The 27,155-nt window shown below is 47.5% G+C and overlaps 2 protein-coding genes and 1 long non-coding RNA gene across 4 annotated transcripts in view; 2 read left to right on the forward strand and 1 right to left on the reverse strand.

Moving 5' to 3' along the window:
• The window catches only part of cfap251 (cilia and flagella associated protein 251), a 161,898-nt gene extending 145,074 nt beyond the window's left edge, over positions 1 to 16,824 (forward strand). Inside the window, exon 22 of the mRNA XM_085961638.1 lies at positions 16,542 to 16,824. Coding sequence (XP_085817764.1) covers positions 16,542 to 16,684 — 143 coding nt within the window. The 3' untranslated portion in view covers positions 16,685 to 16,824. The remainder of the gene's footprint in view (positions 1 to 16,541) is intronic.
• On the reverse strand, positions 16,473 to 26,373 carry LOC147104358 (uncharacterized). Its single transcript, XR_015072322.1, has 3 exons — positions 26,228 to 26,373; positions 19,031 to 19,120; positions 16,473 to 16,670 (listed from the first exon to the last, which is right to left on the reverse strand). It is a non-coding gene; the product is annotated as an uncharacterized LOC147104358 (long non-coding RNA).
• The window catches only part of bcl7a (BAF chromatin remodeling complex subunit BCL7A), a 31,549-nt gene continuing 30,752 nt past the window's right edge, over positions 26,359 to 27,155 (forward strand). Inside the window, exon 1 of one of the 2 annotated variants that reach the window (XM_085961646.1) lies at positions 26,359 to 26,652. In XM_085961646.1, the coding sequence (XP_085817772.1) occupies positions 26,561 to 26,652 (92 nt within the window). In that variant the 5' untranslated portion in view covers positions 26,359 to 26,560. The remainder of the gene's footprint in view (positions 26,653 to 27,155) is intronic. The other variant, XM_085961645.1, reaches the window with a different exon arrangement.

The following is a 27,155-nucleotide window of genomic DNA, read 5'->3' on the forward strand; positions in this document are numbered from 1 at the left end:
AAGGTAGTGAATTTGAGTGCATTCAAAATAGGTTTCTAGATCAACATGTTCTAGAACCAACAAGAGAGAAGGCCATACTAGACTTAGTCAATGAGCAATGGACCAGGTTTAGTTAATCTAACAACTTGTATTTATATAGCTCCTTTAATGTAGTGAAAGGTCCCAAGGCACCTCACAGGAGCACTACCCAACAAAATTTGACACCGAGCCACAAGATATTAGGACAGTTGGCAAAAAGCTTGGTCAAAGAGGTAGGTTTTAAGGAGCATCTTAAGGGAGGAGGTAGAGAGGCGGAGAGGTATAGGGAATTCCAGAGCTTAGGGCCTTGGCAACTGAAGACATGGCCACCAATGGTGGAGCGATTAAAATCAGGGTAGAGCAGGAGGCCAGGACTGGAGGAGCGCAGAGATCTCAGAGGGTTGTAGGGCTGGAGGAGGTTACAGTAATAGGGAGGGGCGAGGCCATGGAGGGATTTGAAAACAAGGGTGAGAATTTTAAAATTGAGGCATTGCCGGACCAAGCCAATGTAGATCAGGGGTGATGGGTGAGCGGGTTTTGGTGCGAGTTAGGATACGGGTAGAGTTTTGGAGGGTGGTAGGTGGGAGGCCGGCCTGGAGCGCATTGGAATGGTCAAATCTAGAGATAAAAAAGACATGGATGAGGGTTTCAGCAGCAGATAAGCTGAGGCAGGGGCAGAGATGGGGCAAAGTTACGGAGGTGGAAGCAGGTGGGCTTGGTGATGGAGCAGTTATGTGGTCTGAAGCTCATCACAGGGTCGAATACGACACCAAGGTTGTGAACAGTCTGGTTCAGGCCCAGACAGTGGCCAAGGAGAGCAATGGAGTCAGTGGCTAAGGAACGGAGTTTGGGGCCGGTACCGAAGACAACGGCTTTGGGCTTACATAGAAACATAGAAGATAGGAGCTGGAGGAGGCCATTCGGCCCCTCGAGCCTGCTCCACCATTCAATGCGATCATGGCTGACCATCCAAATTCAGTACCCTGTCCCTGCCTTCTCCCCATATCCCTTGATCCCCTTAGCCGTAAGAAATATATCTAACTCCTTCTTGAATATATTTAATGAATTGGCCTCAACTGTCTTCTGTGGCAGAGAATTCCACAGTTTCACCACTCTTTGGGTGAAAAAATTCCTCCTCATCTCAGTCCTAAATGGCTTACCCCTTATCCTTAGACTGTGACCCCTGGTTCTGGATGCCCCTGCCATCGGGAACAGCCTTCCTGCATCTAGTCTGTCTAGTCCTGTTAGAGTTTTATAAGTTTCAATGAGATCCCCTCTCATTCTTCTAAACTCTAGCGAATATAAGCCTAATCGACCCAATCTCTCCTCATACGTCATTCCTGCCATCCCAGGTATCAGTCTGGTGAATCTTCGCTGCACTCCCTCCATGGCAAGAACATCCTTCCTCAGATAAGGCGATCAGGTCAAAACTGTTACTGAGTAAAACTACAGATGTACTATAGGAGGTGTGCAAAGAATTTAGCTAATACAGGACCAGTATATATCCACAAGGTGCAAGAGCACTACTTAAATACAGAGTGATTATTTGCACAAACAAATTTGAGTCGTTCTGTGTATGTACACCATATGGGGGCGGAGCCTAAAGACCGTCCTCCCCTCCCCCCCCCTCCCCCCACCCCCCGCCAACCACTGGAGCCATGCATGCGCACCCATTGCTCCAATCGTGCATGTGCCCAGGTTTCCTGTAGGCCCAGAGTCAGGAACTTGTTTGGGGGAGGGGGAGTGAGGAGAAGAGAATGTCATGAACTTGTAGAGGTGGGGGGGGGGGCGGCGGCGGGAAGATCAGGAACTTTGGTGGGGGGGAGGCGGAAGGGTAAGGAGGGGTCAGGAACTTGTTGGGGGCGGTGAATGGGAGAGAGAGAAGGTCCTAACCCAGGAGGGTGAGCCCTATCTGTTCTCTTAAAGCAGTAGTGTTAGCACTGTGAGCTCGAGAGCCTGGCTGTCACAATGAATGGATCAAATCGCACATTGCAAAGATATTGATTACTCAGGCAGACAGGATCTAATTACACAATCCAGACAAACTGTTGGGTGTGTCTTGTCCTCCAATGGGACCAATCAGAAATTTGCCGTTGCAAATAGTTACAGCCTAACAACTAAAACAGCCATGGTCGGCAAAAGTGGTCCGAGAGAACATAAAACTAAAGGAAAGAGCATATAAAGAAGCAAAGAATAATGTAAATCCAGGGGACTGGGAGAGATATAAAGAGCAGCAAAGGAAGACAAAAAATATACTAAGAGCTGCAAAAAGGGAATACAAAAAGAAACTTGAGATACCTCAGGATTAACGCAAAGTTTTTACAATTATAATAGAAGACAAAGGGTAGTCAAGGGTAATGTGGGCCCATTTAAAACTAATATGGGCAATACTGCGAATGAAAAGAAGGAAATGGCAGACTTGTTGAATAATTACTTTGTCTCAGTCTTCACGGTAAAGAAAGAGGATAATATACCCGACATGTCAGGCAAACTAATAATGAATCAAGGACTGGAACTCACTAAAGTTAACGTAAGCAAGAAAACAATCTCAGAAAAATAATGGTACTAAAGACTGACAAATCCCCAGGACCTAATGGTTGCCACCCCAGGGTTTTAAAGGAAATAGGTGAGGAAATTGCACATGCTTTAAGCCATAATCTTCCAAAGCGCTCTCGATTCAGGAATTGTCCCTTTGTTTGAAAACTTGCAAATTTAACTCCATTATTTAAGAAATGGTGAGTGAGAGAAACCAGGAAATTATAGACCTGTTAGTCTAACATCTGTTGTGGGGAAGTTATTGGAATCTATAATTAAGGAAAGTGACTGAGTACTTAGAGAAAGCCAACATGGATTTGTGAAGGGTAGGCCATGTCCAATGAGCCAATTGAATTTTGAGGAAGTAACTAAAGTAGTAGACAGGGGAATGTCTATAGATGTAGTTTATATGGACTTCCAGAAGGCATGTGATAGGGTTCCACATAAGAGACTGTTAGCTAAAATTAAAGCTTATGGAATTGAAGGCAAATCTGGAGTACTGTGTACAGTTCTGGGTATTGCACCTTAGAAAAGGATATATTGGCCTTGGAAGGAGTGCAGCACAGATTTACCAGAAAGTTACCAGGGTCCCAAGAATTAAATTATGAGGAGCAATTACATAAACTAGGCTTGTATCCCTGGAATACAGAAGGTTCAGGGGTGAGTTGATTGAGGTTTTTAGGATTTTGAAAGGAATTGATAGGGTAGATAGACAGGAACAAGAGGAGTCTAGGACAAGAGGATATAACTTTAAAATCAGAGCCAGTCCAGTCAAGGAAACACTTCTTCACACAAAAGGGTGGTAGAAATTTAGAACTCTGTCCCACAAAAAGCAGTGGATGCTAGCTCAATTAATAATTTTAAATCTGAGATTGATAGATTTTTGCTAGTCAAGAATATTATGGGATATGGAGCCAAGGCGGATAGATGGAGTTAAGATACAGATCAAACATGATATCGATGAATGTAGGAACAAGCTTGAGGGGCTGACTGGCCTACTCCTGTTCCTAAGTGCACAAACAGATCAACAACATTTCCTAATTCAGTTGCAAGCCCCTGATGTGCACTTACCCGGCGCGCCGACAGCTGAAGCCTGGGCCTGCTTGGAATTCCTGTCACTGGCCCGGTTCAGCTGTCGGCGTGCTGTGCTTGCCTGATCCAGCGGCGTAGTTAGTTCGATGTGCCGGCTGGGATCAGGGGGCGGGACATCGGGGGGCGGGAGATCGGGGGGCGGGACAGGGGGAGATCGGGGGGCGGGAGATCGGGGGGCGGGACATCGGGAGATCGGGGGGCGGGAGATCGGGGGACATCGGGACATCGGGACATCGGGAGGCGGGACATCGGGACATCGGGGGGCGGGACGTCGGGAGATCGGGGGGCGGGACGTCGGGAGATCGGGGGGCGGGACGTCGGGAGATCGGAGGGCAGGGCTCGGGGACTCCTCTCCCCCTCCTACTCTCCCCCCTCTCCCCCTCCCCTCTCCCCCCTTCCCTCTCCCCCCTTCCCTCCCCTCTCCCCCTCTCCCCCCCTCCCCTCTCCCCCCCTTCCCTCCCCTCTCCCCTCTCCCCCCTCCCCCCTCTCCCCCCCTCCCCTCTCCCCCTTACCCCCCAGTCGCTCTCTCTCTTACCCCCAGTCGCTCTCTCTCTTACCCCCAGTCGCTCTCTCTCTTACCCCCAGTCGCTCTCTCTCTTACCCCCAGTCGCTCTCTCTCTTACCCCCAGTCGCTCTCTCTCTTACCCCCAGTCGCTCTCTCTCTTACCCCCAGTCGCTCTCTCTCTTACCCCCAGTCGCTCTCTCTCTTACCCCCAGTCGCTCTCTCTCTTACCCCCAGTCGCTCTCTCTCTTACCCCCAGTCGCTCTCTCTCTTACCCCCAGTCGCTCTCTCTCTTACCCCCAGTCGCTCTCTCTCTTACCCCCCAGTCGCTCTCTCTCTTACCCCCCCCAGTCGCTCTCTCTCTTACCCCCCAGTCGCTCTCTCTCTTACCCCCCAGTCGCTCTCTCTCTTACCCCCCAGTCGCTCTCTCTCTTACCCCCCAGTCGCTCTCTCTCTTACCCCCCAGTCGCTCTCTCTCTTACCCCCCAGTCGCTCTCTCTCTTACCCCCCAGTCGCTCTCTCTCTTACCCCCCCAGTCGCTCTCTCTCTTACCCCCCCAGTCGCTCTCTCTCTTACCCCCCCAGTCGCTCTCTCTCTTACCCCCCCAGTCGCTCTCTCTCTCTTCCAAGAACAACATGCCCTTGAAAAAGCCTCGGCACCGCCGGGCACTCCAGCTAGTCTATATATATAAATCGGTATAAATCGGTACATCTGTCCTTCTGTCTGTCATCGCGTGTGCGTCTGGCGGGCTATGCGCTCGAAAGTTACAGGGCGTACCTACGCACGCGTTACCTCCAAAGAAAGCTTACGCTTCCGAGATGGTTTTAAGCGTATTTACGTTTCGGCCGGGCTAAAATCGCGCCCGCGGTATCCGAAAAACCTTCAACATTCCGCTCATTAGCATCTCATTATCCGCTCATTAGCGACAGAGTGACCTCGAGCTCGACCAATCGTACGCCGGGTTGCTGGCGTGTGCCGCCAGGCCAATCGGTGTATGTGTGGGCGGGCCTTATCGTTCTGAACCAAGGTGAGTCGCCGCCATCTTGATTCCAAACTTTTCCTTTCTTTTTCCCGCTTTCTGCGTCTTTAAAAAAAACGTTGCTTTTAAAACACATATTGTTTTTAAAAAAAAATGATTTAGAAAGTCATTAACTTATCTAATCTCATTAATTTTCCTACCTTTCCCCATTTTTCCAGGTAGGCCTCGAAGCCTCGGCCTCTCCTCCGCACCCACGCCTGAGCTAGGCACCTCCCGGCCCCACTCGAAGGCTGGAGGGGCGGGCCTCAGCCCAGCGCCGCTACCTTACTAAAGGGTGCGCGCGCAGCAGGAGCAGCTGAGACACGGCGTCTCTCTCTCTGGCTCGGCCGGGGGGCGGGGCTTGGTGAGCGTCAAGCGTTACCCTGGCAACCGGGCCCGCCGGCCGTCTCACACAGCCGCAATCTTGAAGCCAGCTCAGGAGGCCGGTGCTCGGAAGATCGCGCCTCCGGAGTTCGGTGCTTGGTTGGTGGGGGGGTGGGCGAGCCTCTGGGGTGGGGGGGGCGAGCCTCTGCGGGGGGGGGGGGGCGAGCCTCGGGGGGGCCAACCAGGGGGCTCGGGAGTTTGGGGGGACGGGGATCAGGGGGCTCGGGGACTCTCCCCCTTTCCCCCCCCTCCCTTCCCCTCCCTCCCTTCCCCCCCTTCCCCTTCCCCTCCCCTCCCCTTCCCCCCCTTCCTTCCCCCTTCCCCCCCACCGCCCTCCCTTCCCTCCCCCCCGCCCTCCTCTTCCCCCCCCGCCCTCTCTCTCTACCCCCCAGTCGCTCTCTCTCTACCCCCCAGTCGCTCTCTCTCTTCCCCCCCCATTCGCGCTCTCTCTCTCTCTCTTCCAACAACAACATGCCCTCGAAAAAGCCTCGGCACCGCCGGGCACTTCAGCTAGTGATTGTATAATAGAACTGTCATGCTTACTAATATTTAGCAGATGAAGACCAAATACCATTTGAAATCATTGCATGAATCAGTTCTATTTAAACAAAGAGGATAGTGTACGAATCAAAAATCCTTCACAAATTCTGTTCTAAACTCTGGATAGAATATCCTGATTGGGAGATTCGTCAGAGGTGGGTGAATGTAATTTTTGAGAATGTGAATCTGGAGAGATAGTCCAGGGAAGGTAGAACTCTACCATTAAATTTTGGAAGGGATGAGAAAGACCTTTGGAAATCAGGGCTGCAATTTGCTGACCCTCCACTGGGTGGAAGAGACCTCCTCCTGTATATTTTGTTCATGTCTGACCCCCTTCCAGTGGACAGGGAACTTGGGCAGCTATGCTAGGGTGACTGAGAGTGTTCAAGTGTTAGGTTTTTGTGGTATCTTGAGGTGGCCATAGATGGAGACAGACACAGGTTAACTCCTTAACATGGTTTAATCAACACTTGCACATAAAAGCTTCTGCCATGAGGCAGCAAAAACAAAGAGTACAACCAGTACAGATCAGACTTAACTCAGGAGAGCAATTGCCACAGCACCACCTGGTGGATCAGGTTACTCATAACCTCCCAGGTTACTACACTCCTCCCCCCTTAAGATTGCCGTATGCAATTCTTAAACAATAACCCTTACTAGGTACTACGTTTTAATTAACCAGTATGCTCTAACCATGGTTAACCCCTGACTAATTTAACAGGTTTGTATAAGTCTTTCTGGTTGCTTGCGAATCCTTTGTGAACGTCTTAATTCCACTTGTGGTGGATTCTCAGATTCATTCGCACTTGAGATTGGAGTAGTCTCTGATGTTGGTTTTACTCTGTCCCGCTGTGGCCTGGCAGTACCAGTGTCCACTGGCACCTTATAAGCCATGCTGGGTCCTGGAACAGCCTCCTCTACTGCCCTTTGTTCCATCTGAGGCAGTTCCCCCTGCTGCCGGCTGAAAAGCTGATCCACATGCCGACAAACCCCTCGACCATCCCCTAGTAACACGGAGTACGACACAGGTCCTGTAATGTCCTGGATTAGTCCTGGTATCCATTTAGGTCCATAACCGAAGTTCCGGGTGTACACAGAGTCCCCTATGGCGAAATGGCGAGCTTTAGTATGTTTGTCATGGTACGCTTTTTGGTTTGTTTGTTTTGTCTCAACCTTGCTTTTGAGATCTGGGTGTATCAGGTCTAACGTGCACCGCAACTTTCTCCGGTAATGGATGGAGGCCTGTGGCATCCACCCGATGTCCCAGGAATGTAACTTCCTTCTCCATGAAACTACACTTACTCCGTTTCAGGCATAGCCCCGCCTCTTCCAGCCACTGTAGCACTTTGTCCAGTGTTTTTAAGTGATCCTGATCATCACTTCCTGTTAGCAGAATATCATCTAAGTACACGGCCACCTTTGGAATGCCCTGCAGAATGCCCTCCATAGTCCGTTGGAATATTGCTGGGCTAGAACTGACACCAAATGGTAACCTGGCATACATGAACAGCCCCTTGTGCGTGTTCACCATGACAAACTTTTTTGATTCTTCATCTAGCAATATCTGCTGATACGCATGACTCATGTCCAGTTTGCTGAATCTCTCTCCCCCAGCGAGCGATGTTAACATGTCCTCCATTCTCGGAATGGGGTACTGTTCCAGTGATGATACTCTGTTCACTGTTAACTTATAGTCACCACACACCCTTATGTTACCGTCGGGCTTCAATACCGGGACTATTGGTGCCGCCCAGTCTGAAAATTTCACTGGTTCAGAATCACAGAAACCCCACAATGCAGATAGAGGCCATTTCGGCCCATCGAGCCTGCACCGACACATATCCCACCCGATCCCCGTAACCCCTACACCAACACATATCCCACCCTATCCCCGTAACCCCACGTATTTAATCCCCCTAACACTAAGGGTCAATTTATCATAGCCAATCAACCTAACCCGCACATCTTTGGACTGTGGGAGGAAACCGGAGCACCCGGAGGAAACCCACGCAAACACGGGGAGAATGTGCAAACTCCACACAGACAGTCACCCGAGGCCAGATTCGAACCCGGGTCCCTGGCACTGTGAGGCAACAGTGCTAACCACTATGCCACCGTGCTGTTACTTTGTCCTTTAGCAGGCGATCTAGTTCCGCCTCAACCTTGGTTTTCATTGCAAAAGGTACCGACCTTGGTTTAAAGAAATGAGGCGTGGCATCACTGGCTACATGAATCTTGGCTGTGGCTCCCCTTAAGGTGCCCAGTTCGTCCTTGAACACTAACTCATGCTTCATCAGCACTTCTTGCAGTGCCTCTGTACTGTCCTCCATTTTATTCATTGCCTGCCAGTCCACACTCAACTCACTGATCCACCCTCGCCCTAACAGGTTTGGCCCTGACCCTGCTACCACGACCACCGTAAGCTCTTTGGTGACTCCTTTGTGTTCCACTTGTACTTCGGCTGCCCCCAAAATGTCCACCTTCTGTCCTGTGTAGGTTTTGAGACTAATGGGGCATGTACCTAGCTCTGGTACTTTTGCTTCCCCCCATAGCTTGGCGTACTCAGTCTGCGACATTATGGTTACACTACATCCGGTGTCAATCTCAAACTTTACTTGACCTCCGTTCACTATCAAATACTGAGTGAGAGGGGGTACGTTGGGCCTTGAAGTGTCTATACTGTATATAGTGAAAACCTCCGCACTAGACTCTTCCTCTTGTATGTAATTTGCCCGCTTTGTGTACTTCTCCCTCCCCCCTTAGCATGCTTTGCCCCTTTAGCACTGCTTCTCTCACTCACTGCCCTTTTACAGACTTTCTTTAAGTGCCCTATTTTTCCACAATTGTGGCACTGTCTTTGCAAACCTGCAGTCCTTTGCATAATGGCTCGTCCCGCCACATCGGTAGCAATCCCCAACCCCGACTGGTGGACTTTTCGCGCCAGCTTCCATCTTGAAAACAGCTCCTCCCACTGGTTTACTCCATTTCTCCTTGCTCATACTGTTTAAGTCCTTAATGTCCTTGTTAGCCATCTTCATGGCTTGTGCTTTTTTAAGTGCCGTCTCAAACGTTAATCCTTCTTCTGACAGCAACCTTTGCTGTATACTGATTGATGTGCCTCAATAATTTCGAGACTCGAAGGTAGCAGAACAAAACAAGGCTTTTATTAACTTAGAACGAAACACGTAAGCGAGAGAGATGTCGTCCTTCTGGAGATTGGGGCTAGACTGAAGCTAGCTTACAAACGGGGCCAGGTATGGGCGGAGCCCTACACACAGCACATTCCAGCACATTCCAGTATACAATACAGCACATTCCAGTACACAATACAATGAGGTCTGGGGGAAGGGAAATGACACTGAAGCCGATCTCAGTCACAGGCAGTGATGAATGGAAATATTTCATCACATTCACCCCTTCTATAGATTTAGTCTGTTCGGGGGTTTGATAGTCCTCTGCGACCGACGTGGCTGTTGCGGTGCCGCGGGTGTCGGCTGGGTGTCCCCGGTAGCCTCCTGGGTCTCTGCCGGGGGTGCTGCTAGGGTTGTTGAAGGGGTAGTTGGTGGGGGTGCCGTTGGTCGGTGTTCTTCCGGGGGTGATGAAAGAGTAGTGGGTGGGTAAGAGTTGCTGTGATCGTCGTTGCCGCTATTGCCGTGGTTGTTGTCGATGCCGGCTGGGGCGACGTCTTTTATGGACACGGTGTCCTCCCTTCCGTCGGCGTGCCGGACATATGTGTATTGGGGGTTGGCGTGGAGTAGGTGTACTGGCTCCACGAGAGGGTCCGTCTTGTGGCCCCTCACATGCCTTCGCACGAGTACCGGACCTGGGGTGGAGAGCCATGACGGCATGGATACGCCTGAGGTGGATTTCCGGGGAAAGACAAACATTCGTTCATGAGGCGTGGTATTAGTGGCCGTACACAATAGCGACCGTATCGAATGGAGCACATCCGAGAGGACTTCCTGCCAGCGGGAGATAGGGAGGCCCTTGGTCCTTAGAGCTAGAGTGACTGCTTTCCATACTGTCCTGTTCTCTCGCTCCACTTGGCCGTTACCCCGGGGGTTGTAGCTGGTGGTACGGCTCGTGGCGATCCCCCTGGACAGCATGTACTGGCGTAGCTCTTCACTCATGAAGGACGCCCCCCTATCCGTATGGATGTAGCTCGGCATACCGAACAGGCAGAACAGGCTGTTGAGGCATTTAATGACCGTGGCGCTGGTCATGTCTGGGCAGGGGAAGGCGAATGGGAACCGGGAGTATTCGTCCACAACGTTCAGGAAGTAAACATTGCGGTCGACGGACGGGAGGGGGCCCTTGAAATCTAAGCTGAGCCGCTCAAAGGGCCGTGTAGCTTTGATTAAGTGGGCTCTATCTGGGCGGTAGAACCGAGGCTTGCACTCAGCGCAAGTGCGGCAGTTCCTGGTCAGGGACCGAACTTCCTCAATCGAGTAAGGTAAGTTACGGGACTTTATGAAGTGGAACAGCCGCGTGACCCCTGGGTGGCAGAGGTCGTTGTGGAGGGTCTGTAGCCGATCCCCGGTGGCGCTGGCACACATCCCTCGTGAGAGGGCGTCAGGGGATTCGTTAAGGGCCCCTGGCCGGTAAATGATGTCGTACTCGAAGGTGGAGAGCTCGATCCGCCACCTAAGAATCTTATCATTTTTAATCTTCCCCCTCTGTTTATTATTGAACATAAACGCTACCGACCGCTGGTCGGTAAGTAGGGTGAAGCGTTTGCCGGCTAGGTAGTGGCGCCAGTGGCGCACTGCCTCCACGATGGCTTGGGCCTCCTTTTCCACGGAGGAGTGTCTGATCTCGGGCCCTTGGAGGGTCCTCGAGAAGAAAGCTACGGGCCGCCCCGCCTGGTTGAGGGTGGCCGCCAAGGCGAAGTCAGACGCATCACTTTCCACTTGAAATGGAGTGTTCTCGTCCACTGCCTGTAGCGTGGCCCGCTCAATATCCTGCTTAATGCTTTTGAAGGCGGCGTGGGCCTCAGCAGAGAGCGGGAAAGAGGATGCCTTCAAGAGGGGGCGGGCTTTGTCGGAGTAGTTGGGGACCCATTGGGAATAATAAGAAAATAACCCCAGGCATCTTTTCAGGGCTTTGGGAGTGTTGGGCAGGGGCAGCTCCCGTAGGGGGCGCAATCGGTCGGGGTCTGGTCCGATTTCCCCATTCTCCACCACGCTGCCTAGTATGCAGAGGCGCGTGGTGTTGTAAACGCACTTGTCCTCGTTGTATGTGAGGTTGAGTTTTTGTGCGGTTTTCAGGAACCTCTCGAGGTTCGAGTCGTGATCCTGCTGGTTGTGACCGCAGATGGTGACGTTGTCGAGGTAGGGGAAGGTTGCCTGCAAGTGGTGGTCATCGACCATGCGGTCCATCTCCCTCTGGAAGACCGAGACCCCATTCGTCACCCCAAAGGGGACTCTGAGGAATTGGTAAAGGCGTCCGTTCGCCTCGAAGGCGGTGTACGGGTGGTCCTCTGGTCTGATAGGGAGCTGGTGGTACGCTGACTTGAGGTCGATGGTGGAGAACACCCGGTATTGGGCGATTTGGTTCACCATTTCTGATATGCGGGGTAGCGGGTAGGCGTCTAGTAGGGTGTACCTGTTGATCATTTGACTATAGTCGATCACCATCCGTTTCTTCTCGCTACCCCTTACCACTACCACTTGGGCGCGCCACGGGCTGTTGCTGCATTCAATAATGCGCTCTTTCAGGAGCCTGTCTACCTCGGTCGCGATAAACCGCCTGTCCTCCCAGCTGTACCTCCTGCTTTTGGTCGCTATTGGCCGGCAGTTAGGGGTAAGGTTCGCGAATAGCGAAGGCGGCTTTACGTTCAGGGTAGCCAGACCGCACACTCTGAGGGGCGGCTGGGACCCACCGTACTTGAGCGTGATGCTTTGGTGGTTGCACTGGAAATCCAGGCCCAAGATCACGCTCGCACATAGGTTCTTCATGATTAATACTTTAAAATGATCATATACAGTTCCGTTAACGCACAATTGTACCGTGCAGTAACCCAGAATGGTCGATGTCTGGGTTTTGTCAGCCATAGAGATGGTACCCTGAGTAGGGACCACCTTTAGGGAGAGTTGTTGTGCCAGTTCTGGGTGGATAAAGCTCTCCGTGCTTCCACTGTCAATTAAGCATTTAACCCGGCACCCGTTTACCTCGATGTCCACCATTGATCTGGATAGCGGGTGCGGCCTGGTCTGGTCCACTGTGACCGATGCCACTGTAGGGCCCTGATCGATACAAGATGGCGTCCACACTGTCTGCTCACAAGATGGCGGACCCCACGAGGTCGGGCAAGATGGCGTCCAAGATGGCCGCTCCCACGGCGCACACGCGGCGGTGGCGGGTTTTCCGGCGGGGTTCCCTCTGCACACCTTCCCGAAGTGCCCCTTCTTACCGCACTTAAAGCAGGTGGTGCCTTTCGCCGGGCACAGGTTTCTGGTGTGCTTTGGCTGCCCGCAGAAGTAGCAGTTGGGTCCCTGACGCGTCGCGGCTGTCGTAGGGCTTCTGGGGGGAGAGCGGGGCCCAGCCGGTGTCGGGCTGTCGGGCGGGGAAGATGCCTTCCAAGATGGCGGCGCCCTCGGTGCACACGTGGCGGCGTGGACGGCGCGGGCTGAAGAGTAGGCGTCCGAGTTTCTCTGGGCCACATCCAGGGATCGCGCGGTGTCCGCAGCCTGTTTCAGGTCCAACCCCATTTTTTCCAGCAGTCTTTGCCGGATGTAAGTGGAGCTGAGGCCTGTGATGAAGGCATCGCGAACAAGCTCGTCAGTGTACACCGCGGCTTTTACATCTCGGCACTTGCAGTCTTTGCCAAGCATTTTCAGTGTGCTTAGGAACTCCTCCACCGATTCCCCAGGTCGCTGTGCGCGGGTGGCGAGCAGGTGCCTAGCATACACCTCATTCGTAGGCTGCTGGTAATGCACCTTTAAGATGTCGCAGGCAGCCAGGTACGTCTCGGCGTCTTGGATGAGGGGGTAAACCCGGTGGCTTACCCAATTCCGAGTCTCATCCTTGCAGCATCCGTAGCGTCTTTGACGGCTGCGGAATTGTCCAGGAAGAATTCCATACACTCAAACCAGTGTCCGAAGCGTGCTGATGCAAATCCAAACGTTCGGGTTTCAGGAGTTGATCCATAGTGTTGAAAAATTAAGTTAATAAAATTGATGTGCCTCAATAATTCCGAGACTCGAAGGTAGCAGAACAAAACAAGGCTTTTATTAACTTAGAACGAAACACGTAAGCGAGAGAGATGTCGTCCTTCTGGAGATTGGGGCTAGACTGAAGCTAGCTTACAAACTGGGCCAGGTATGGGCGGGGCCCTACACACAGCACATTCCAGCACATTCCAGTATACAATACAGCACATTCCAGTACACAATACAATGAGGTCTGGGGGAAGGGAAATGACACTGAAACCGATCTCAGTCACAGGCAGTGATGAATGGAAATATTTCATCACACTGTCGTCATTAACTCCGCATACTAGTCTGTCCCTTAACATGACTGTGAGCGCATTTCCAAAATTACGGTCCTGTGCGAGCTTCCGAAGCTCCTCCACATACTCAGTAACGCTTTCTTCTGGCCTCCTAATCCTCGAATTGAATTTCCATCTCTGTACTATTTCACTAGGTTTCGGATTGAAATGATTCTTTAGTAGACTCACCAACTCGTCAAAAGATTTTTCTCCTGGCCGCTCCGGGCTCATCAGATTCCTCATCCGTGTATAGGTTTGCGCTCCCACACAACTCAGTAAAATGGCCCTTTTCTTTTCCGCACTGTCCACCTCGTTTGCCATAAAGAAATGGCCCAGTATTTTACAGTACTCCTCCCAAGACTGCGACTTGCTGTCAAAAGGTGCCACGGAGCCTACTGTTCCTGCCATCCTTGGAGTCCGGTCACTTCAGCCAAAAAATCAAACTCCGTTTCGACTCCCGCGGCCTAGCCTCGTGCTTTTCCGACTAGTTTGCTAACCAACCCGAGCACCTCTTCCGAATACTCCAAAACTCTTCCGTCCTTTATTCTCGTCGCCATATGTGGTATCTTGAGGTGGCCATAGATGGAGACAGACACAGGTTAACTCCTTAACATGGTTTAATCAACACTTGCACATAAAAGCTTCTGCTATGAGGCAGCAAAAACAAAGAGTACAACCAGTACAGATCAGACTTAACTCAGGAGAGCAATTGCCACAGCACCACCTGGTGGATCAGGTTACTCATAACCTCCCAGGTTACTACAGTTTTGCTTTTGATTTGTTTATTTTGATTTGTTTATTGTGTTTCTTGGAAGGAGAGATGCAGGGGTATTGGAATGTTATTCCAGAATCATTCTGGAATGCAAAGATAAACCCTGGCTCCTATTCTCTATTGCTAACTGTCTTCTTAAACTCCTCTCCCCTGTCTCCTCCACCCTCAACTCTGATAACAAGTGTGAGGAGCTCATGAACTTCTTTGTCTCTAAGATTGAGACCATCCACTCAGCTGCCTTTGCCATTTCCCTTCCTTCCCCGAGCCCACTGGGCCAAGCTTCCTCTAAGGTTACCCCCTACCCTCGCCCTGAACTCACATCTTTCTCCAGTTTCTCTCTGATCTCCCCTCATGACCTCTCTGCGCTCATTTTATCCATGAGACCCACCTCCTGCTCCCTCGACCCTATTCCTACCAAACTGCTGACCACCCAACTTCCTTTTCTGGCTCCCATGTTAGCTGATATTGTTAATGGTTCTCTCTCCTCAGGTACTGTCCCCCTCTCCCTCAAATCTGCCTTCATCACCCCTCTCCTCAAAAAACCAAACCTTGATCCCAACGTCTTTTCAAACTATTGCCCCCTCTCCAACCTCCCTTTCCTCGCCAAAGTCCTTGAACGTGTTGTCGCCTCCCAAATCCGTGCCCATTTTCCCCGCAATTCCATGTTTGAATCCCTCCAATCAGGTTTCCGTCCTTGCCACAGTACCGAAACGACTCTCATCAAAGTCACAAATGACATCCTTTGTGACTGTGACAAAGGTAAACTATCCTTCCTCGTCCTTCTTGACTTGTCTGCAGCCTTTGACACAGTTGACCAATCCATCCTTCTTCAACGCCTCTCCACCGTCATCCAGCTGGGTGGGACTGCACTTGCCTGGTTCCATTCTTATCTATCTAATTGTAGCCAGAGAATCACCTGCAACGGCTTCTCTTTCCGGTCCCGCATCATTACCTCTGGCGTCCCCCAAGGATCTATCCTTGCCCCCCTCCTATTTCTCATCTACATGTTGCCTCTTGGCGACATCATCCGGAAACACAGTGTCAGTTTCCACATATACGCTGACGATACCCAGCTCTACCTCACTACCTCTTCTCTCGACCCTCCACGGTGTCTAAATTGGCAGGCTGCTTGTCTGACATATAGTTCTGGATGAGCAAAAATTTTCTCCAATTAAATATTGAGAAGACCGAAGTAATTGTTTTCGGTCCCTGCCAGAAACTCCATTCCCTAGCCACTGACTCCATCCCTCTCCCTAACATCTATCTGAGGCTGAACCACACTGTTCGCAACCTTGGTGTCATATTTGACCTGAAATGAGCTTCCGACCACATAGCCGCAGCATAACAAAGACCGCCTACTTACACCTCCGTAACATCACCCATCTCTGCCCTTGCCTCAGCTCATCCGCTGCTGAAACCCTCATCCATGCCTTTGTTACCTCTAGACTTGACTATTCCAACGCACTCCTGGCTGGCCTACGTAAACTTAAGGTCCTCCAAAACTCGGCTGCCCCTGTCCTAACTCGCACCAAGTCCCATTCGCCCATCTCCCCTGTGCTTGCTGACCTACATTGGCTCCCGGTTAAGCAGCGCCTTGATTTCAAAATTCTCATCCTTGTTTTCAAATTCCTCCATGGTTTTGCCCCTTCCTATCTCTGTAATCTCCTTCAGCCCCACAACCCCCCAAGATATCTGCGTTCCTCTAATTCTGCCCTTTGGTGTCCGTGCCTTCTGTTGCCTAGGCCCTAAGCTCTGGAATTCCCTGCCTAAACCTCTCTGCCTCACTACCTCTCTTTCCTCCTTTTAAGACGCTCCTTAAAACCTACCTCTTTGACCAAGCTTTTGGTCACCTGCCCTAATTTCTCCTTATGTGGCTGAGTGTCAAATTTTGTGTCTTACAATACTCCTGTGCGGCGCCTTGGGATGTTTTACTAATTTAAAGGTACTATATAAATACAAGTTGTTGTTGTTATTGGAATACTTATATTCTGTTTTATGATGTTACATCTTTGAGCTAGTAGTGTACTATATACTATTGAATGTTTATTTCTGTAATTTGTAGGTGAATCTACAAACTTTATTCAGAAAATCACAAACTAAAAATTTAAAGCAAGAGAAAGAATTGTAAAGAAAAATGATGTCCTGTTTAATTGTAAAATTCATTTTGCTTCTTTTGTTTTGGGTTTGACAGATGCATCAGCATTGCTTGAACAGCATCTTCCCCAGGAGATTACAAGTGAACTGTTTGTAAATGAAATATTGGGGTTCCCCCGCAATTTATCGGAATCCCCTTGTGTCGAAGAGATGACTATTCCTGAAGCTGCATCAACATAAATAAAAGATTAATGTATATTTTCTTTCAAATAATTTGTATTTCTTCATCGATTTTAGCCCTCATAAATATACACAATTGCTAATTGTCCAGAGTGGACTGTTTTGATACTTTATTTTAAAATTAAAAATATAAGAAATGATTCTGTTTGTGATGACTATTCTTATAGGTGTGTAAAGTACTTGGGCCTTTGTAATTTCATTTGAGTTGAGATATCTGAGGTGAGATGATCTACATAGGATGTTGAGAAGGCATAGAATGATTAGAATTATAATATGTGGTGAAATGGATCCAAATGAAGGACAAAATAATTAAAATTGTACTATTGGTACTCATTTCATCAGTACCTCCAGAGAAGGTTAAATAAAGGAATACTCTAGAATGGCATTAATTTGACATTTTTTACTTTACCATGTATATTGGCTTGTCCTGAAAAAACATATAAATCCTTGAGTATGCTTTTCTTGCCTTTATGACAGTTTATCTTCTGATTAAGACTTTTATTCACTATATAGCCTGGAAATTACACTATTATTATCATATGGCTGTTTCATGTGTTCCTATTGAATTCCATCATCTACTGTTTCAGTGGAAATATTAGCCCATTTATTATAAACTGGTTAATGTGGTTTTTTAAAATAACAGACAAAGGAATTGATGGTAAAGCATTAAATGTTCAGATGATAATGTTTCACAGTGTAATTTCTAAGTTTAAATGTTTAGCAATCTATAAAATTGCATTTTTGGAAGTTATGTTACATCTTTTCAACCATTGCATTTACAGAAGATTGATGAAATGTGGTTTTAAAAAATAGTACTTATTCATAAAAATATAGTGCGTGGACAGCAAGCAGTAAGTAATGCAAAGGACTGAATCTTTTAAGAATGAGCGGGTAACAATATAGGGAATATGTAAAAGACCTACAAGAAAAATACAGCAGTTGTGAAATGTAGAGGTAAAGTATGAACTTGATCTGTGAATGATGATTGTTTGTTTGGAGCCTCAAAGTAGTCCCCATACTGCGGCTGGACAATGAACAGGCAACACTATGTGCTTCTTCCTCAGAAGCATTCTGTGTTTATACCATGTCCAAAGCAGAATAGCTACTACTGTCAGAAAATTAACAATTTATGCCATTCTTAATTATGTGATATGTGTGAAAAATCTCAACTGACTTTTTTATTCAGTCAGGTAACAGTTTTTAAATTTGATTTGGTTAACTATAATGATGAAGGATACAATGATGAGTAAGCTATAACAGTCTTTTATTAGACTTTAATTTATTGGGAGTAATTTATTTACATTGGAGTTGTATGGTCTCTGAATATATCTATTTGTAATATATTAAAATTCTTATTTAGGTCACGCACTCCATTGAAACCAGCCATGGGAGTTCCAATGTCAATAAATACCTGTAACTATTACCTGTCACATCACTAATTACTGTACTGTGAATGCTAATATTGAATGACCATACTGACTTGTAATGATTACCTGTCACACCACTAGGTGGTACAATATGGGACTAGAAATTGCGGTCGGAGGCTTGCCTCCAGAGTATGCCCCCTGACCCGCAAAACCTTTACAAACCTACCTCCAGGCGCCCAGGCTGCGTAAAGTTCCAGCCTCGGGCTTCCAAGCATATGGCAGCATAAAGGCCCAGGGATGCAGGCAGTTTGGAAGTGTCCCTGGGATCACTTGGGCCCGGTTCTCCGATCACAAAGGAGGATTCCATTGCAATCATTTACGAAGGGAATTCCCTAATGATATGCAATGGAATCCCCAAATAATTATACAATGTACATAATTCTAATAAATATAAATGTACTAAATTTCAATTTTATTCATAAGTCCCTTCATTGCACCAACCTCAATAAAAATTTAATTTTTTGATAATTTTAAACATCTTAATCCGGGCCAATATTTGCATTAACTAACTAATTTAAATTGTATGTGCATCATTTCTGATTTTTAAATGTTTAATTTAAGGTTAGATATACCCATTCACTGATGAAAGAACACAGTCACAAACTTTATGCTTGTATAACATAAACTTAGATTTCCATTATCTGTGTTTCCAGCCTGAGTACTTCTAGCCTGTAAACTAATTCATGGGCAGCATCAAAAGCAAAATAAAGTAGGAAATGCTTATTGAATGCTAATACCATTAAATATCCTGTGGGATATTCCCAAATTGGGGAGAGATTTTGGATCACAGTTTTATCTTTTTTATAAACAGTTGCAAACTAGCTTTCATGAAACCTATGAATTGAGGTGGATACTACTTTCCACAGACCTTTGACCACTATTTTGTTCAAATTCCTGGTTCACATTTATTAAACTCTACCTTTGACTTGATAATGGATCCTTCTTTGCCTGACATAAAGTTGAAATCATGTGGCTTCCTTGTTGTTGGTACTACTCTCCATTCTCATACCTGGGTTGACCCAAAGACAAAAGTCAACAGTTGGGTTATTAGCTTATAGAATTGAGGGGTAAAACCATACAGATTGGAGAGCTATCTTCAATGGTTTAAATGCATTTTCCAGAGTAGGGAGATGTATAGTTTTTTTTGCTGTGTCTCAGTGCTCAAAGCTTTGAAATTGTCATGTCCAGGGGAGCACTTGGACTTGTAGAAGTGTTTGGTCCTCTGATTATGAATCTATTCACAGATTGAATGGGTCTCATTGAATGGAAAAGTATTACGACTCTGGCTTTCTACGTGCTAAGAGATATTTCAATTTTTTCCTATTCCCAAAATATTCCTGTCAAACCTCAAAGAGGAAAACGCAGGTGCACTTTGGAGATTTTTTTTAATGAGTTACTGGTTTCTGGAAAAATTGTAGGCCCCAAATTTCCTTAGAGGTTCTGCGGAATCCATTGGGAAGAGGTAGGGGCCTGTTTGTGCTCTCTGCCATTTGCAGGATTTTGAAACCTCAGCCTACCCTGTTATGTTCATAAATAAATAGACGTTTTCATTATGAACAGCTAGCTTGTGCTAGACATTTATTCAGCCATGTGGACTAGTATACAGGCATCCATCTTGACTACTGCCTTATGGGTAGGCCTCTACTAAACATACAGCTCCACCTAGTGTACCATTCTAGAATGACATGTTACTGATCATTACATCCCCCTTCCTTAGAGGTTAAACAAAATCAATATCAATCAATCATAACGACATAAACATCTTCACAACAGTCAACACATTTTCAAAGCTTTACTTTATGAACTCTAAGCTTTTCATTCTTTTATTATAGTTTTCTTTGTACTCAGATTAAGTCTATCAGGCTGTTTTACTTCACGTGTGGATCTTCTCAGCACAGGTAAGTCTGATGTGTTTTCATGAGAGCCTGTATGTGTGTTTGTGTTAGATTGTTCTGGTGGTGAGTGACAAGATTCAGTTGTGGCATTGTCATCGATTTGCTCTTGGATAGTTTCTTGTATTTTCAGGAGGGAACGGCGGTTCCTCCTGAGAATCTGTCCTTCCTCAGTTCTAACAGTGTATGACCTTGGTCCTACTTCCTCAAGAACTGTAGCTTTCCTGTTCCATGCATCTGGATCCTCAATCCTGACAACATCATCCCTTGTCAATGGTTTCAGAGTTTTGGATGACTTGTCATAGTGTGATTTCTGTTTCAGCTTTAACAGTTGAAGTCTTTGTCTCAGTTCCTTACTCTGCTTTTCTTTTGCACAGCAGGGTAGCGTGGTGCGCAACTTACGACCCATTAGGAGTTCAGCAGGTGAAGAACCACAGTCTAAAGGGGAGGCTCGGTAGCTCAGCAGGGCGAGATAAGGATCAGACTTGCTTTCTGTTGCTTTCTTCAGTAGCTGTTTGAGAACTTGAACACCTTTCTCTGCCTTACCATTCGACTGAGCATACAGAGGACTGGATGTGATGTGTTGAAAGTCATAATGTGCTGCAAACTGTTGCCACTCCTTACAGTTGAAGCACGGACCATTGTCGCTAACGGCAATCCTGGGAATTCCATGTCTGGCGAAGATGGATTTAACATGCATTATGACTCTGCTTGCTGATGTGCTTGAGAGCAGCGCCATCTCAGGATAGTTAGAATAGTAGTCAATCACTATTAGATAGTCTTTACCATTCAAATGAAAGCGGTCCATACCAACCTTTTGCCATGGTGCTGTTGGTAAGTCAGCTACTATCATTGGTTTCTTTGCTTGTTTGTTTTGGTGTTTCTGACATGTCTCACATATGCCTATCATGTTCTCAATGTCCTTATTTATGCCAGGCCAATAAACAGTGTCTCTTGCTCTCCTTTTGCATTTTTCAATTCCGAGGTGTCTCTCATGAATCCTTTTGAGCATGTCTTGATGTAGAGCCTGTGGAATGACTATTCTGTTCTGTTTTAGTAATAGTCCACTTGCGACACTTAGCTCTGACCTGATGTGATAGTACTTTGGACAGGAACCTTTTGGCCAACCATGATGAATGTTCTCTATTACTGTTTGTAACACTGTATCTTTTACTGTTTCTTCTGCTATTTGCTTTGATTTTGTGTCTGACACGGGCAGCGCAGCAGTGACCATACTCGCATGAACATCCACGTCTTCCTCAGTAGAGCTCACATGACTCATTGTGGGTGCTCGGGATAGTGCATCTGCTAACACTGTGTGTTTGCCTGGTGTGTAGATCAGTTCAAAGTCATATCTTTGCAGCTTCATCATGAGTCGTTGAATCCTTGGAGACATCACATTCAGGTTTTTTTTTATGATGGCAACCAGAGGGCTGTGGTCTGTCTCAACTGTGAAGGTGGGAAGTCCATATATGTAGCCATGGAACTTTTCTAGTACAACTACCAAGCCTAGACATTCCTTTTCAATCTGGGCGTATCGACACTCAGAGTCAGTCATAGACCTGGAGGCATAGGCAACAGGCTTCCAATCTTCACCCTCTGCTTGTAGCAAGACCGCGCCTAGGCCATCTTTTGATGCATCCATTTCTTAAGGAGGCTGAAGGGATGTAATCTGTCACCCCTGATCCTCTCTAACTTTTACCGCTGCACTATAGAGAGCATCCTGACAAACTGTATCACAGTATGGTATGGCAGCTGTAGCTACTATGACCGGAAAGCCCTGCAGCGGGTAGTCAAAACTGCCCAACGCATTACCGGCACCCGGCTACCGACCATAGAGCACATATACCAGAAACGCTGTCTACGGAGGTCACGGTCCATCATCAAAGACCCTACCCACCCCAGCCACAGTCTGTTCGCCCTCCTACCATCTGGGAGATGCTACAGATGCATTCGCACCCGTACGACCAGATTTAGGAACAGCTTCTTTCCCAGGGCTGTCATCCTACTGAACTCCACAAATAAACTCTAAAGCCTGCACATCTGCCAATGCACTTTATTATGGTCATATTTATGTTAATATACTACAAGCCAAATGTATGTTGAATGTTTAAATGTCTTAATCCAAATGTACACTCTCGGGAGCCGCAAGCCTACATTTCGTTGTACTGCACTTGTGCACTAACAATGACAAAAGTTGATTTGATTTGATTTGACTTTGATTCTCTTTGTTGGGTCAAAGAAGGTGAGTACAGGTGTGGTTGTCAGCACTGTTTTGAGGTTCATCCACTCTTGTTCATGTCTTTCTGTTTATGCGAACTCATTTGTTTTATGTAGCAGGTCTCGCAGACAGGCTGTCTTGGCTGACAAGTTAGGAATGAACTTTCCAATGAAGTTTATCATCCCCATGATGCGTAGCACTCCTTTTTTGTCAGTGGGTCGGGGCATTTTGAGTATGGCGTTTACTTTTTCCATATCTGTCTCTATTCGTTTACCAGATAGATTATCTCCTAGGAAAGTGACTTCCTGGACGCCAAACTGACACTTGGCTTTGTTGAGCTTCAGTCCATTCCGGCGTATGCTCTGTAGCACTTTAGTCAGTCTCTCATTGTGTTCTTTCAGTGTGGAGCCCCAGATGATGATGTCATCAACATAGACCTGAACTCCTTCCAGACCTTCAATTATGTGTTCCATCACTCTATGAAAGATTTCAGATGCAGATATTATCCTGAAAGGCATTCTGAGGAAACAATACCTGCCAAATGGTGTGTTGAAGGTACAGTATTTGGTGCTCTCTTCATCCAGTTTTAGTTGCCAAAATCCTTGTGAGGCATCGAGCTTTGTGAAGTATCTGGCACCTGACATTTCACTGGTGATTTCTTCTCGCTTGGGAATCTGGTAGTGTTCACGTTTTATGTTTGCATTTAAGTCCTTTGGATCCATGCATACTCTTAGATCATTGTTCTTTTTCTTTACACATACCATGGAGTCAACCCAGTCTGTTGGCTCTTCGACTTTCCTGATGACTCCTAGTGTGGTCATTCTGTCCAGTTCTTTCTTGAGCTGGTCACGCAGGGGTGCTGGAACACTCCGTGGAGCATGTACCACTAGCTGAGCATCCTCCTTTAGCTGGATCTTGTAAGTGAATGGTAGAACTCCAAATCCTTTGAACACATCCTGGAAATTACTCACTACAGAATCCACCGAGTCATCTGGTCTGCTTATGGCACAGTTTATACGGTAGACTCTCTTGACCAGTTCTAAGTCCTCACAAGCTTTGTCACCTAATAGTGAATCAAGTCCTTCAGCCACAACAGAAAACACGAGATGATGCACTTTGGCTTTGACTGTCACTTTAAGTTTGCATACACCTAAGCTATCTATTTTCTGTCCATTATAGTTCTTCAGTAGTACTGACTTTTTCTGTATTTTGGGCTTTTCTTTCATATTTTTAATGTCACTCATACTGATTAAGTTTGCTTTTGCCCCAGTGTCTAGTTTCAATGTAACTAATGCTCCATTTACCTGTAGTGGCATCATCCATTTGTCCTCTTTTACTGCATTAACTTTATGTTCAGCATTGTCCATTCCTGAGGGCTGCACATTTTCTGTATCCTTTTCTATATTGTCACATGACACATTCTTACAAAAAATGTCTTACTTAAATCAGTGTCCTCAATCACATTGACTTGTTGCCTTTTCTTTGTTTTTACTTTTGAAAAGCATTGTTTGGCAAAGTGATTCTTTCCATTACATTTTGTGCACATTTTCCCAAACGCTGGGCATTGCCTTGACTGGTGCTGGTAACCACAGCATTTACAATTAAAAGTTCCATCCTCCGATTGCTTTGCATTTCTGTTCTGCCCAAGTTTCTTCCCCTCGTAGGACACAGCACCGACAGCAGCACTGTCATTCACTACAGTCGCATTATTATTAATTTCACTGAAAGTCTTTGCGTGCTGTTGAGCTAGCTCACTGGCATGGCATATTTTCACAGCATCCTCCAATGTTAGTTCAGTTTCTCTCAACAAACGTTCCCTGACCTTTTTATCATGAATACCAAACACAATCTGGTCACGAATCATGGATGATTTCAGTTCAGAGAAATTACATGTCTGTGCTTGCAGTTTCAGATCGGTCACAAAGCTATCAAAAGTCTCATTTTGCTGCTGTGTCCGTGAACGGAACACGTACCTCTCATTGTTCTCCCAAAAAGAACGAGACCTATGTGTATCAAACTTCTTTAGCACATCGTCCATTTTTTCTCTGTCCTCCTCTTGATCAAATACAAACGTATTAAATACCTCTATCGCCTGCGGGCCTGCAACCGTGAGCAGTAACGCTATTTTCTTTGCGTCTGGCTTCGTACCGAACCCGATGGCAGCAATGTTTCCTAGCAGATAAGGGAATTAGGGGTTACGGGGAGAGAGCAGGGAACTGGACGTGAGTCTAGATTCGGATCAGCCATGATCCTATTGAATGGCGGAGCAGGCCCGAGGGGCCGTATGGCCTACTCCTGCTCCTACTTATGTTCTTATGTAAAGTTCGAATTGTTGTTTGAAAGTCCGCCAGTTGCAGTCGACATTCCCTGTGAGTTTCAAACCCTTCGGTGGCTTCAAATTCTCCATGTCGTGTTTCACAATATTCAGCAGATATTACCAATCCTGGTACCATGTTATGTTCATAAATAAACAGACGTTTTCATTATGAACAGCTAGCTTGTGCTAGACATTTATTCAGCCATGTGGACTAGTATACAGGCATCCATCTTGACTACTGCCTTGTGGGTAGGCCTCTACTAAACATACAACTCCACCTAGTGTACCATTCTAGAATGACATGTTACTGATCATTACACTTACCTGGCAAATGTCGCCAGGGTGTGGGGCCAAAGCGGAGACTCGCTATATAGGGATAATAATTCGGAACTCATTGCCGTGCTGAAGGTTGGAATTGTAGTGTATGTACCTTAAGAGGAACTATGTTTTTGAAGCCCTTGTATACTGTAGTACCAGTAGTGACCACTCGGGTATATAAGCCTGTGTAGCGTCTTGTGTTGTTAGTTCACCTCCAGACTTTGTTCAGTAAACACTTGTTAAATCAACTCTTGCATTCCGTGTCTCCATTAACACACGGATCTAACAGGAATGGCCAGTGAGATGAGGTGTACTGGCTGCGAGATGGGTGTACTCTTCTGGTTAAAACAATAAATTAAACTTAACAAATTAAATTACCACATTGTATTCCCGGGCGTGATGATGCATTCCAGTCCCGGCGGTGGCCAGATGGGTGTACTCTTTTGATAGGTACATAAACAAATAGACTGTAACTAAAATAACTCTAAATAAAACTTAACAAATTAAATTAAAATTGTAGTGGCTGGTGTGATTATGCACTCCAGTACCCGCGGCGCCCACCGGTCGTGCAATGTCTTGAGCGGGCGGACGGACATCGCGTGCTCCATCTCCAGGGCCACCCGGGCGCAAGCATGGCCGCGGAAGAGAGGCAGGCAATCGGGCCAAATGACTCCCTCGACCGCCCGCTGCCTGGACCAGTTAATGGCAACTTTGGCCAAGCCCAGGAGCAGTCCAACGAGGAGCTCCTCCGATTTGCCCACTCCCCTCCGCACCGCGTGACCAAAGATCAGGAGCGTAGGACTGAAGTGCAGCCAAAAATCGAGGAGCAGCCCCTTCAAATAATGGAAGAGGGGCTGCAACCTCTCACATTCTATATATACGTGGAACATGGACTCCTCCAGGCCGCAGAAAAGGCAGGCGGCTTGGGAGTCCGTGAACCGACTTAAAACCATATTGTGCCAGATGGGTGTAATTGGACCTCGCGCAGACCAGGCAAATAATATAGACAGCAAGAAGGGCTTCCTTATACTCCATGGCTGGAGTCTTGTTGGGTGCGAGTTTTTATGGTTGCGAGGGGCAGACAGGTGCAACCTGTGCAAATCAGATGCCCTCCAACTGCCCCTGCAATCTCCGGCAGCGTCAGTAAGGATCGCGTCCAGTAAATTTTCAGAACTCTAATCGCTTAAATAGTGTCTCATTATTTAAAAAAAATCCTAGTTCCATAACTTTAAATGAGTTTGCAACATAAGTCGCTGTTTTTTTCTCTCCGGAAATCCCACTGCTTCGATTGGTCTGCACTTAGCATTACGTGAATAACGCTATGGGTACATTTAAAAAAAACTACAAAGAATAATTTGAAATACTGACGTGTCGAGAAGAGAAACACGTGCTGTGTAGTCGGAAGAGTGGGAAGAAAAAGTTTTTCCAAAAGTTTTTTTTTGTCATGTAGCAAATGTTTGGCCAAGGAGTGTGGGGCCGGGATCTCGCGATAAGTGCTGCCTTTGTTCACGGGGCTCGCCTTCCTCCACCGCTGACAAAGAGGGCAGTGTGCGCGCGCGCGAGCGGACGCTGGTTGGTGCGCAGGCGCGCTGCGGGGCTCGGGCGGGTGCGCAGGCGCGCTGCGGGGCTCGGGCGGGCAGAGGTTTTGTTCAGTCGCTTTGTGCCACCGCTTCTCGGGCTTTCTGCTCTCAACAATTCAGCATGTCTGGCAGGTCGGTGCGGGCCGAGACCAGGAGCAGGGCGAAGGATGACATCAAACGGGTTATGGCAGCTATCGAAAAAGTACGGAAATGGTAAGGGGGAAAAGAAAACCACAACAAAAAAATAGATCTAAAAGGCCGGCTTTTCCCTCGGTCTTTATGTATCAGTGGAGCAGGAGAGAGGGGGGAGGGAGTTGTGAAGATGACTTGGGTCGGAGCGGAATCCAGATTTAAAGGGCGAAATTCCAGCCCCGTTCCCGGCGCTTTCGGCGTGCGGGGAGCCCGGACGGCGGGTTCCTTTGAGATTTATTTTAATTTTCAAAAAATGTTTTTTTTAATAAAAGCCCACAGCGATTGCAATGAGGGCTGAACCCAGAATCCATTTCGCTGCAGTCACATGAAGGAAGCTTCGACCGTTGCTTTGTGTGCGAGTCGGTGCCGGCTGGCGGCTGCGGGCGCTGAGCGTCCTTTGTGCCGGCTGGCGAGCCCCGCTCGGCTCCGCCGCTCGACACTTTACTCGAGGCAGGGCGCTCTAGAGTCCCTTTTTTAAAAATTATTTTAATTATTGTTGTTGAGGGGTTTTTAAATTTAGCGCT

Source organism: Somniosus microcephalus, chromosome 19 (genome assembly GCF_052327205.1).
Source record: "Somniosus microcephalus isolate GS21.2 chromosome 19, FLI_Smic_1.0, whole genome shotgun sequence".
Taxonomy (NCBI): Eukaryota; Metazoa; Chordata; class Chondrichthyes; order Squaliformes; family Somniosidae; genus Somniosus; species Somniosus microcephalus.